Source organism: Perissodus microlepis, chromosome 23 (assembly GCF_051167445.1).
Source record: "Perissodus microlepis isolate ML-2025 ecotype Zambia chromosome 23, ASM5116744v1, whole genome shotgun sequence".
Lineage (NCBI taxonomy): Eukaryota > Metazoa > Chordata > Actinopteri > Cichliformes > Cichlidae > Perissodus > Perissodus microlepis.
In genome coordinates this window covers 24,421,489-24,435,170 of record NC_140482.1, presented here as the reverse complement: position 1 = coordinate 24,435,170, position 13,682 = coordinate 24,421,489, and the positions used below count along the sequence as shown (strand labels likewise).

At 39.1% G+C, this 13,682-nt stretch overlaps 1 protein-coding gene across 1 annotated transcript; it reads right to left on the bottom strand.

The window, feature by feature from the left end:
• Positions 1–99: 99 nt before the first annotated feature.
• LOC146361517 (protein NLRC3-like) lies at positions 100–12,198 on the bottom strand. The gene is made up of 6 exons (XM_084920780.1): positions 11,924–12,198; positions 8,320–10,081; positions 4,951–5,124; positions 3,965–4,120; positions 1,937–1,989; positions 100–1,761 (listed from the first exon to the last, which is right to left on the bottom strand). The coding sequence occupies exons 1-6, from the start codon at positions 12,189–12,191 to the stop codon at positions 1,211–1,213; spliced, it is 2,964 nt and encodes a 987-aa protein (XP_084776906.1). The 5' UTR covers positions 12,192–12,198; the 3' UTR covers positions 100–1,210.
• Between the last annotated feature and the right edge of the window lie 1,484 nt (positions 12,199–13,682).

Here is a 13,682-nt window from a genome sequence, read left to right as displayed (position 1 = left end):
TCTTTATGGAAAGCAGTGTGAAGAAACTACTACTGCTACACTTACAGCTTTCAAGTGTTAGAAGTTACATGTCAAAGCATCAGAAAAAGTCCCTTTGATAGTGTCGTCACAGAGGGTTAATAACAGACTGTAACATCTATTTTACAGTTTTATTTAACAATTTGAACTAAAGTCCTTTAGCTAATAACCCATTTGTATTTGTAAAGGCTAAGCTTACGCTTGAAGCCACTGAGGTGTTTCTTGGCAGGGGTGACGCGATGTCACTGGTATGCATTAACTTATTAAACTTGATACAGTCCAAAAACTCCAGCCATACTTATCTTGTCCTTTAGATTCTTTATTCCAACATGATTTAACATAACAGTGCAGCGGTCACAAACTGTTTGCTTCCTCGCAATCAACAACACACCTGGCGTTAATTATGTGCATCTACCTTTAATACAATCACCATACAAACAAAAAACACAAACGTGACCCCTAGCAGCATGCATAAGATAACAACCCAAAAAAAATCACTCCTACAGTATTGTCACATTATAATACATCCAGTGAGGGACACAAATAAGCAAGCGAATTCATTATGAAAACAGAAAAAAGGCATGGCAGTCTCAGAACACCGGTGGTCCCCTTTGAGACAGGAGTTAAGACATACAGGCTGATGTATTTTATTGAAAAATATTAAAATAAATGGAGTATTTCACCAGTCTCAGGAACCCAATTTCCAAAACACAGTCTGATTTGGCAGCAAAAGGTGTTTGTATGAAATTACAGCTTAATGATATTTGGAAACCCCTCTTTATTAGTAAGTAATATCATTTGAACACGATCTTTGGTATTATTTAAAGACAAAAAACCATTATTATTTAGTATATTACTGATCAATCACGAATTACAAAATAACTACTCTAACTAAGACAAACAGCAGGAAATTTTGATGGAACTTTGGCAGGAGTTGGTGCAATGTCTGACTTTTTCAATAGGGGCTGCTGCATCCATGCTTCCATGCTTTCAATTCACTACTGGTGCAGGGCTGCAGTTGATACAAAGTTAAGCAATTTTTGTGTATGTTCACAAAAACTGAATCATATCAGCTTAAGAGAAGAGAAACACAACATACTGATGTTGACTGTAAAGCTTTAAGTGGAAAAAGACAGAGAAGCAATATGTTGATCTTGGAATAACTGGAGCATCTTTATTTTTTTGTAACAGTCTAAATTTTGCCTAACAGGGGGAGAGAAACAGAGGAATCAGGGTTGGACCTTAACTTAAATCCAGGATAAAGTGGTTCAGTAAATGTGGTGTTGAAGGTGTGGAGGTGGATCAAAATGTCAGAGACTCTGTAGAAGGACAGAGTGCCAGCAGGACAGTCCACATACACTGCTACTCTGTTAGTAACAGACGAGAAGCATGAAGAAGAAGAGATGTGCATGTGCCGCTTACTGTGCCACACAGAGTAACCATTGTCAGAGCACCTCAGACTCCAAGATTGATCATTTGATCCAAACCCACAGTCTGTTATGTGTCCTTTCCTTCTGATTCCTCTGTAACTCACTGATATTTCAATGTCTCCTCTCCACTCGACCTCCCAGTAACAGCGACCAGTCAGAGGATCTGTGCAGAGCAGCTGAGGACAGTCATCAAATCTGTCTGGATGATCAGGATATGACTGATTCTCCACCACACGTTTCACCTTCCTGTTGTTTTCAGAGAGTTTAAGTTCTCTGTTTACTGTGTTTGTGTCGATTGTGAGTTGACAGGAATCTGATAGAGAGAACAAACACAATCCAGTTCCAGTTATTGATCCATCATCTGTTCATTGATTGACACTTTGATAATGACTCCTGACATCAGAGATGTGAATGAGTGATGTGACAGTTTGAAGATGGTTGAAGGTGTGCTGCTTTGTTTTCATGAATCACATTAAAAACACACTTACACTTCCTCAGACCTGGTCTCAACCATCGGACTCCAGCAGGCTCCAGAATGACCCTGAAAGGAGGAGGGGGGTCAGACCAGCACAGTCTCTTTCAGCATGCACACATGGACATTACACACATTTTTAAGGAATGTAAGTTGTTCTTTAATATAAACTTACATTTAAAATGTTAAAAATAAATAATTTAGAAAATAAAAAAACTTCTGAACTGTTACGAAATAGAAAAATTCATACCAGTTCAGTCTGTTTTATTATGTACAAATGGCCATAACTCTGTTGATTTTTTTATATTAATAACCAGTTTTTTCCAAGTTTGTCCCCTACTATCCAACAACAAAATTCAGATGTAGAAGAAGGGCTTCAAATCACTTTCTCTATTTTTGAGTTAAGAATAGCAACAACAGTTTTTCTTGTCGTGTTCAGAGTGCATAACAAATGAACCAATTAAGTGTAATCTGAATATATAGACTAGACATAATGAGCCAGCTTTATTGTATACGAGAGATGTGCAAAGCAGCCAGTATTTATATTTGTTGAGGGGGGAAAAGTATTTGTATTTGTATCCGAGTAAAGTTCAAAATAGGTGTAAAAATCCATTTTTTTGTGTTACACTTCAAATAAACATTATAGTGTAAGTATTCTTTAATTACATCCATTATAATAATTATGGATATGCAGTATTAGTTGATGTTTTTCCATAAAGCCAGCAATGAACATGTAACATAATTGAAATGAAAATAACATAACAGCCATGGCCTCATCCAGGGTTAAACCAACAATTAATAAAATACCATTGCAAACATTATGAACCCCCCCCCCCCCCCACACACACACACACACCACCACCACCACCACCACCACCTGTCCTTGTTGGAGGATGCTGAACAGACAGCGAAACTGACTCGCAGGGGCAGAACATGGTTATGATGATGAATTGGTGCTTGTGGGGGGGTTGGCAGACCGTATCAAGAGTGGATGCTTTAAGTGCATGTGATTATCCATGGCAGATGTTGACAAATGTTTGATATTTCTGCGTCTGCTGATTTGACTTTTGCACACATTACATATCACTTTGGTTTCTTCTGCAGCACTGACTGTAAAATGCTTCCACACAGAACTTGAGTTTTTTTGCCTGGTGGAGGACCAAGAGATGGCTCAGCAGCAGCCACACTCTTTTCTATTTGGTTGCCCAAATCCATGTGGGGAGTTTCAGCTAAGTTAACGAGTGACGCAAAGCTATGCTAAGGTTAACTGGCCTATAGCCTATATCTTGCTGTCTGCAAAAGACAAAGTAACTTAAACGTACCATGCAACTCGCGTAAGTGCATACAATTCGACACAACTACACAAGCATTGTTTTAACCTTTTTAACCAAACGTTAACGTTACTCTGTCAACAGCCTTTTGTCTAAATTACAGAGCTAACAGAGCTACGTAAACAGAGCAAACATGAGACCACCCGACCCGACTGCAGACGTCAATAATGCAGTGTAATGGAATAATCTACTGATCTTCGCAAAAGTTATAAACTGCCTCCAGAACCCAGGTAAGGTACAAAAAAATCTATTCAACAAAAATAGTGATGCAGTTCAGTCTTTTTTCGCTCAGCCAAGCCTTCTCTGTTGCTGTGTGGAGCAGCCGGTGTCAGTCACTTCTTTCACACGTCACCCACATGCACTGCGGTCTCATAAGGAAACTCAGATTTTTGATTTAAAGTTTTCCCTTGTTCCCGAATACAAATATATATTTTAAAGTATTTGTTCGAAATAAATATTTGTAAAAAACACGTTATTTGTGCCTTTCCGAATACTGTATTCGGGTTCGGCTCCACCACTACTGTATACCCATCATTTTTAGTTTCTTAACAGCTTATTGAATTTGGGGCTATCAAAGAGGGACATGGTGTAAAACACTCTGGACACATTACCACACATGCACAGAACTAACACAGAGTTACACTATCATATCCACACCAACAGTCAAGACTATTCCATTGTCCTGCCTGTGGCTGCACCAGGCCTCTCCATACCTGAGAGTTTCCCATCTCAGCTGCTTCAGCTGCTTCACTCCTCCCTCTCCTGGATGGTTGTACCTCAGGTCCAGCTCTCTCAGATGAGAAGGATTGGCGCTAATAGCTAAGGCTAGAGAAATACAGCCTTCCTCTCTGATCAGACAGCCTGACAGTCTGCACAGAACATCAGAAGACAGACACTTTTAGGGCACTAATCTAACACTAGGGTGTTTCAACTGTCTAATTGTAAACTATCCGTATCAGGCTTTTGTCACTCAAAATTCACTGTGGTTCACATTTTTGTCTTTGATTTGCATTTTCTATACATGCAACATATTCATGCTGAATGAGCAATAAATATTCCTGTGAAAATGTAAGATTAGTTTACAATAATGCAAAAAAGGAAAACCAAACAAAACACAGGAGGTAATGTATGTAGCTAAATTACAGTAAGTCCTGTTCTTTGCTTTTGGTTTCGTAGTGTGGCTTGTAGCATAAGTAACTACATGAATGCAGCCACAAAGGTCGCAAAGAGAAACAAGGTTTAATTTTTTGTTTTTAAAAGGACATACGTTAATAGATTCACACAGTTTCTTTTTGCCACATTTCCTTGTGCTAAGGAGAATAACACGTTCACTTAAAATGGACGATATTCAAGTTTCAAGTATTTAAAAAAAATAGTATCATTAATGTTAGATCAGCTGCTTTTGTTATGCAGTTTTGTCTGCCACTAGCTACTGGGTCCCTTGAATCTTCAGCTAAAATTGAAGTACATATCAGTATTGAATTCCCCAGATGTTACTATTAATTTAACCCAGTTAGATTACATCAAGGACTGTGCAATATCTGGGAAAAACAAAACAAAACAACAACAAAAAAAAAAAAACGGAACCTCTCCTCATTTCTTATTGTTCAAGGATGGAAAAAAAAGTTAATATGAGTAAGACCAGATAAGATATTTTAAAATAAATGGCTTTTATTTAAAGAAGCTAAAGAATTTTTACCGAAGAGTGTTGAGTTTGCAGTGCAGACTCTTTAATCCAGAAGACAGGATCTTCACACCTGAATCCTTCAGGTTGTTGTTACTCAGGTCCAGTTCTCTCAATCTAGAGGATTGGGAGCTGAGAACTGAAGACAGAACTCTACAGCTTCTCTCTGAGACATTACAGGCACATAGTCTGAAGAGACAGTAATGACAAGCTCTGAAATGGTTTGCATCATCCTTATCTAATAGACACTTCGGAATTCATATTAACAACTGCATGTCCTCGTCAGCACTTCTTGAGGACTTCTTGAACCAGTTATGTAATAATTAGATCTACCAGGGAGGTTATGGTTTTGGTAGTGTTTGTGTGCATGCATTCATGTCATTTTGTCTGTAAACATGATGGGTTGAAAACGTTTGAATCAATACCGATAAAACTTTGCAGGGGTATAATGTGCGGCCATATTAACAGCCCCCAAGGTTTTCAAGATCAACTTAATGATTTATTGGTTGAAAATTGACAAAAAGTAATATAACTCAGAAACTATGATTCTTATAGGTCTAGTAGGTATTATCAACATATAGAAATTTCCATATAAATTTTCAAATATCACATCACATTTGACCTATGACCTGTATAGGAATTTATTTTACTTATGTATTAATCACATTATTTTATTGTATAATGCCTTGGTGCCACTGGATTTTAACATGTCTCACACTCATACAGTAAGACAAATAGTGGGGGTCTAGTAAGGAAGTTGGGGGAAGCAGACAACTCCACAGGAAGAATCTTTTGTCTCTTTGAGGACTCTGGGAGTTAGCAAGGGGGTGTGAACCATAAGGTGTGAAACAGCTGTGTACTGCCTTTTGTTCCTGAAGAAGGTATTTAACTGAGAGCCATGTTAGGCTCAGGGAGACTCTGCTGACCGTCTGCCCCGCGGTCATGCAGGCGCTCCACCAACTTGGTTTTCTGTTCTTTGTGTGTTTCGATTAAAGAATGTTAGCTACCGCTCACTGCTCGTCTGCAGGCTTTATTTAATGGAAAACTTCCACAACAGACCTCTCCTATAAGATCAATAAACTGATCAAGGTCAAGGTGATAATAAAGCTGTATAGCTATTTTAAACAATGTTGCATTGACAACATATTGGTATTTAGAAAATGATATATATGGGGATTTCAAATATTCTGTAACTTTACATCGCTGACCTTTTCTTCAAGAACGTGTGTTTGGGTCAGTCCATATGCAGGTAATATCAAATCATCTGAAAGTTTTATTGTTTTTGACTAAAATCTGAATTTTGAATATCATGTCTCTAAGACCATCTAGTCTCATTTCTTTCATTTAAGAAACACTGCAAAAATCAAACCTTTACTGATGATATGGAACTTTTAGTAGTCACTACTATAATTTTCTCCTGTCTCAATTTTGGCTCTCTCAGTCCTCCTTAGCCTGGCTTCAGTTGGTCAAGAACACAGCACGTATAATGCTTAAAACAGCACGTATAATGCTTAAAACACTGGCTTTCAGTGAAATTCAGAATGTGTTTTAAAATTGTATTAATCACATACAGAGCCAGGTTCCTGCCTATACAGGGAGTGCAGAATTATTAGGCAAATGAGTATTTTGTCCACACATCCTCTGCATGCATGTTGTCTTACTCCAAGCTGTATAGGCTCGAAAGCCTACTACCAATTAAGCATATTAGGTGATGTGCATCTCTGTAATGAGAAGGGGTGTGGTCTAATGACATCAACACCCTATATCAGGTGTGCATAATTATTAGGCAACGTCCTTTCCTTTGGCAAAATGGGTCAAAAGAAGGACTTGACAGGCTCAGAAAAGTCAAAAATAGTGAGATATCTTGCAGAGGGATGCAGCAGTCTCAAAATTGCAAAGCTTCTGAAGCGTGATCATCGAACAATCAAGCGTTTCATTCAAAATAGTCAACAGGGTCGCAAGAAGTGTGTGGAAAAACCAAGGCGCAAAATAACTGCCCATGAACTGAGAAAAGTCAAGCGTGCAGTTGCCAAGATGCCACTTGCCACCAGTTTGGCCATATTTCAGAGCTGCAACATCACTGGAGTGCCCAAAAGCACAAGGTGTGCAATACTCAGAGACATGGCCAAGGTAAGAAAGGCTGAAAGACGACCACCACTGAACAAGACACACAAGCTGAAACGTCAAGACTGGGCCAAGAAATATCTCAAGACTGATTTTTCTAAGGTTTTATGGACTGATGAAATGAGAGTGAGTCTTGATGGGCCAGATGGATGGGCCCGTGGCTGGATTGGTAAAGGGCAGAGGGCTCCAGTCCGACTCAGACGCCAGCAAGGTGGAGATGGAGTACTGGTTTGGGCTGGTATCATCAAAGATGAGCTTGTGGGGCCTTTTCGGGTTGAGGATGGAGTCAAGCTCAATTCCCAGTCCTACTGCCAGTTTCTGGAAGACACCTTCTTCAAGCAGTGGTACAGGAAGAAGTCTGCATCCTTCAAGAAAACATGATTTTCATGCAGGACAATGCTCCATCACACGCGTCCAAGTACTCCACAGCGTGGCTGGCAAGAAAGGGTATAAAAGAAGAAAAACTAATGACATAGCCTCCTTGTTCACCTGATCTGAACCCCATTGAGAACCTGTGGTCCATCATCAAATGTGAGATTTACAAGGAGGGAAAACAGTACACCTCTCTGAACAGTGTCTGGGAGGCTATGGTTGCTGCTGCACGCAATGTTGATGGTGAACAGATCAAAACACTGACAGAATCCATGGATGGCAGGCTTTTGAGTGTCCTTGCAAAGAAAGGTGGCTATATTGGTCGCTGATTTGTTTTTGTTTTGTTTTTGAATGTCAGAAATGTATATTTGTGAATGTGGAGATGTTATATTTGTTTCATAGGTAAAAATAAATCATTGAAATGGGTATATATTTGTTTTTTGTTAAGTTGCCTAATAATTATGCACAGTAATAGTCACCTGCACACACAGATATCCCCCTAAAATAGCTAAAACTAAAAACAAACTAAAAACTACTTCCAAAAACATTCAGCTTTGATATTAATGAGTTTTTTGGGTTCATTGAGAACATGGTTGTTGTTCAATAATAAAATTATTCCTCAAAAATACAACTTGCCTAATAATTCTGCACTCCCTGTATAGCAGAGCTGCTGAGACCGTATTCCAGCAGTCACCTTCTCAGATCGTCCAATTAGTGTCTCACTGTGAAATCGAACATGTATACCTGTGTGGTTTTATCCAAACTGTGAAGAACCTTTATATGTGTGTATTTTGAAAGTGCCACACAAATGAAGTTATTACTATTAAGTGTGATCATTTTCATTTTCGTCAGTTTCTAAAGATGACAGTGTATTTAATGGTAACTTACAGAGCGTAATTGGAGGCTTTGACCACAGGCAACAGACTTAAAAGGCCTTCTCCTGAAGCAGAGTATTTCTTTAAGTCAAACTTATCCAGGTGTTTTTCTGATGACAATAAAATGAAGACCAAAGCTGACCACTGGGCAGAGGAAAATGTATCTGTGGAGAGACTTCCTGAACTCAGAGACTGTTGAATTTCCTTCATAAGAGAACGATCATTCAGTTCATTCAAACAGTGAAAGAGATTAAAGATTCTCTCCTGACCAGGATTCTCCCCAATCTTCTGCTTGATGTACTGCACTACTTCCTGATTGATTCGTGAGCTACGTTTTCTTTGTGTCAGCGGGCCTTGTAGGAGAGTCTGATTGGAATGTAGTGAAATACCCAGGAGGAAGCGAAGGAACAAGTCCAGGTGTCCATTTGGACTCTGTAAGGACTTGTCCACAGCACTCTTGTAGAAATGTGCCCCAGTTTGTTGTTCTTCCAGCAGATTGACTCCAGAGTTGATGAAAGTCAGATGGACATGAAGAGCAGCCAGAAACTCCTGAACACTCAGATGGACAAAGCAGAACACCCTATTCTGGTACAGTCCTTTCTCCTCTTTAAAGATCTGTGTGAACACTCCTGAGTACACTGAGGCTGCTGTGATATTGATGCCACACTCTGTCAGGTCTGATTCATAGAAGATCAGATTTCCTTTTTGCAGCTGCTCAAAAGCCAGTTTTCCCAGAGACTCAATCATCTTCCTGCTCTCTGGACTCCAGTGTGGATCTGTCTCAACTCCTCCATCATACTTGACCTTCTTCACTTTGACCTGAATCACCAGGAAGTGGATGTACATCTCAGTCAGAGTCTTAGGCAACTCTCGCCTCTTTCTGGTTTCTAGCATATTCTCCAGAACTGTAGCAGTGATCCAGCAGAAGACTGGGATGTGGCACATGATGTGGAGGCTTCGTGATGTCTTGATGTGGGAGATTACCCTATTGGCTTTTTTCTTATCCTTGTATCGCTTTCTGAAGTACTCATTCTTATGTGGGTCAGTAAATCCTCTGACCTCTGTCACCATGTCAACACACTCAGCAGGCATCTGATTGGCTGCTGCAGGTCGTGTGGTTATCCAGAGGCGAGAAGTGGGAAGCAGATGCCCTCTGATGAGGTTTATCAGTATCGCATCCACGGAGGTGGACTTTCGAGGGTCAGTTAGGATTTTAGTTTTGTGGAAATCCAAAGGAGGTCGACACTCATCCAGACCATCAAAGATGAACACAACCTGGAAGTCTTCAAACCTGCAGATTCCTGCTTCTTTGGTTTCAGTAAAGAAGAGATGAATAAGTTCCACCAAGCTGAACTTTTTCTCTTGTAGCACATTCAGCTCTCTGAAAGTGAATGGAAATATGAACTGGATGTCCTGATTGGTTTTGCATTCAGCCCAATCCAGAGTGAACTTCTGTGTTAACACTGTTTTCCCAATTCCAGCCACTCCCATTGTCAACACTGTCCTGATCGGTTCATCTCTTCCAGGTGGCCCTTTAAAGATGTCTTCTTGTCTGATTGTTATTTTTGTACTGTGCCATTTCCTGGATGCTGTTTCAATCTGTCTGACCTCATGTTCATGATTGACCTCTGTAGTCTCTCCCTCTGTGATATAGAGCTCTGTGTAGATCTGATTCAGCAGGGTTGGGTTTCCTGCTTTAGGAATTCCCTCAAACACACACTGGAACTTCTTCTTCAGAGTAGATTTGAAGTTGGGCTGACACTTCTCAAGTGCTGCTAAAAGAAAAAAACAACACATAAAATTTTCTGACTAATATGGTTGGTTTATTTAATATAAATTCATAAAAAAATTGTTAATTGTCTTGCCACATAGTGTTTCCCAGTGCCGAGTGCACTTTTCAATATCCTAATGCTTGAACAACGGGTTCATTATAGATAAACTCTGTTTAGCACAGTCACACCCCAGGTCTCACTGTTATTGCCTACATGATCATTGAAGTCTCCTAGTAGGACATTGTAGATTCCACCTGAGGCATGTTCCAGCACGCCAATAGAGCATTCCAAGAAGGCCAGGTGCTCTGATATGGGCAGAACTTTTTGCCATCAGAAACTGAATTTGAATAATTCATATTTGAATTTGCATTGCTAAGATTAAGTCTGATTTGCTCAACAATAGATAAAAGAAAGCTTCTAAAACTGAATTAACCTAAATTTGAAATCCAGTGTGTTGGTTTGGAGATGATCGTCACTAAATTGAAACAGAATGAATGAATTTTCTTTGATTCAGTAAAAGGATTAGATGTTACAATCCCTGATCCTTTTATTGAACCAAAGAAATTGTATTTTATCCTTTTTTAAATTTAGCTCTTGAATATGTTCAGTTTCCCCTCTCACTTCTCAGTTGCAGTTCTGCCAGCTCTGCAGGCAGTCTGCTGGATGACCTCAATTCTACACCTGCTTCGAGACCCTCCAGATCTGGAAAACAAAGACTCATACATCAGGGTAGTTTTTGTTGATTACAGCTCTGCCTGCAATACTGTCATCCCGCACAAACTCACTCAAAAGCTGGCAACACTCGGCCTACACCCCACCCTATGTGACTGGCTACAGGACTTTTTGACTGGCAGGCCCCAGTCCGTCAGGATCCGCAATAGGACTTAAGCCAGCATTATTACTAACACTGGCGTTCCACAGGGTTGTGTCCTCAGTCCCTCCCATTCGTCATGCTCAATGACCAGCAGATAAACTCTCAGGTTGGTAATAAATATATTACCTCTATAAGAAAAAGCTTAATATAAACAAATTATAACCAAAACAGTTACTGTTGTGCTTTTGTGGCTGCTAGCTAAAAACGCCAATTTAGGTTAGTTTGCCCTGACAGTAGAGAAGCTACTAACTCATCTGGATCACCTGATATGACTATCACTGAAACAGCAAACTGTGTGGAAAAAACCAAAACAAAACACTTCTCATTCTCCAAACATTTGGCCACAGCTGTAGATTACACAATCAGTGTTTGTTCACTCTTGTCAATAATTAAATTTCTAAATTCTCTTTTTGCAGTTACAGATGAACAATATCTTATATTTTATTTAAATGGCTGCTTTGTCTTTGAACAGGTGAAGAATTTTCAAATTCAGTTTTGGAAGCTTTTATTCAAGTTGAGAAATTCAGATTCAATCTGAGCAACGCAAAATCAAATAAAAGTTATTCAAATTCAGTTTCTGATAGCACAAAGTTCTGCCAGTACTCTGAGCTGTTACTGTGTAAGTTAGGATAATAGTCAATATCAATTCTTCAACCCAGTGGTTCAGGGAAACAACCTTTTCATCCATCAGGGAAAACAACAATATGCAGGAACCAATTGGGATGATATAAATATCCCAACTGCTCCTTTCTTTTCACAGAAGGTAATTCAAGAATGGACTGGAATCCACTTCTCCAGATAAATTTATAGTAATTTAAAAACCAAGTAAGGCACTCCATAAATATTTAAATGAAAACTGACCAAAGACAAATGACAAACGATTTACAATAGAAAAAGAAATGCATCATACTCTCACCGTTTAAGCAAACTGTGCAATGATAAAATCATAACAGAAATATTTTTTTTCTCACCTAACCGAACAGATGGCCCAGAGGACAAACCTAGCTGACAGGAAACTGTAGGATCAATGGTACGAAGGTGACCGATCATTATCCTGCAGGCTTTTTCTCCCTTTTTCTTCACGGTGTCAATGAAGTCGCGTGCCTTGTCTGCTCTAGTTTGGTTCATTTCCTGTATCCTTTCTTTCTCCAACTCATTCAAGACATTGTCTGTTACAAGGGCTTCAAGTAGCTGTGTGAGATTTTCTGCTGTCACCCTCTCCACAAACTGTGTTCGCATTCTGGCAAGCTCCTTCTCTGTGGAAAGAAAGAAATTGATGTGAGGATTTCAAATTTCTTTTCTTTTTCATTTTTTCTTAAAAAAGAAAGATGAAAGAAAGAAAGTTGATTGACCTTGAAATTTAATAACAAATACATCTAATTAGTGTAGTTCAGATAGCATAGACTTCCTAGTTAACTCAATATGAGTAGACTCTGCAAAATTCCAACCAAAGGTTGTCCACCAGCTCCCACAGATAAAAATATTCTATGTGTATGCTACTTCTCTCTGAGTACTGAAAATGAGCAAGTTTTAGAATTTTTGAAAAGTAAGCATGTAAAGATTGATATGACAACCATAAGCATATTATATAAGCAGCTGCTCGTTTTTGTTCTTCTGTTTGTTTGTTTTATTTGGCTGAGACATAAATTTCACATTATTTTTTTAATCATGAAATATGTTTGGTTTAATGTTTAATATGTTTTATGGATTAGTCTTTGTTTTACTGTCTGAGCGCTTCTGCCAATGCTTTAATGTCATTCCTGTATATGGAGTTAAGCAGAGAGCTCTGTTGTGTTCGCTGGAAAAATCCTCTTTGTGATTTATGTTTGTTTGCCTTAATGACGTCTCCCCAAACATGCTGCTGAACTCGTACCTGCAGAGCGAGACGCTTGGTTTGGTGAATCCATGAGCTGCTGCTTTAAAGCCTTCTCCAGCTTTGCTCTTGGGAAACAACAACAACAACAACAACACAAAGAGAGAAAACACCAGAGATTTTCAACATTTTGTTACATCTATGCATTTTATTTATCCATTTATTCATAATATAAACAATATATATTGCTTGTACTGAATTGCCACTTATTAAATGATTAGATCTAAACTTACCAAACCAAAAAATATATATATTAGATTTAAGTACATTTTTCTTGGTATTTTGCTAATAAATCTGAACAAATACAAGTAGCATGTCATGTTTTTCTGCAAAAAAATCAGGCAGGAGAAGAAATTTGAATTTATTGTCCGTTTTAACCACTTTATGTTGCTCATACTCACAGGTAGGGATGGGTATCGTTTAGGTTTTATCCGATACCAGTACCAAACCGGTACTTTTGAAACGGTGTCGGTGCTTAAACGGTGCTCGAACCGGTGCTTAAAGAATGGAGAACACAAAATTGGTCCAAAAACCTCTCATGTTTAACTGTTTTCCACTTTTTCTTTGGTCATTTTAGCCTTTTTGGCCAGGGTGAAGGGAGTATCTGCCATCAAACAAGAAGTCAGCCGCTTAACTACTACAGTGTTTGCTAGTTCACCTTGCATCCATTAATTTAATAACGTGGTTAGCCTACTCAATGTAAATTACACACGAACAACATTAAGCCACTCACTCAGAGAAGAACGGCTGCTGCTGCCATCATCATCCGTCATCATTTCTGCTACACTGGCAGGGCTAGGGGCCAGGACTCTACTCCTCCGGTTCTTGGGGGATGTTGCTAACTCCGCGTCTGATTA

Coding starts and splice junctions, on each gene's coding strand:
- LOC146361517 (XM_084920780.1), bottom strand. CDS start 12,191: ATGCGAACACAGTTTGTGGAGAGGGTGACAGCAGAAAATCTCACACAG. Junction 10,082..11,923: donor TGGGCCATCTGTTCGGTTAG/GTGAGAAAAAAA, acceptor TTTTTCTTTTAG/CAGCACTTGAGAAGTGTCAG. Junction 5,125..8,319: donor AAAGCCTCCAATTACGCTCT/GTAAGTTACCAT, acceptor CTGTCTCTTCAG/ACTATGTGCCTGTAATGTCT.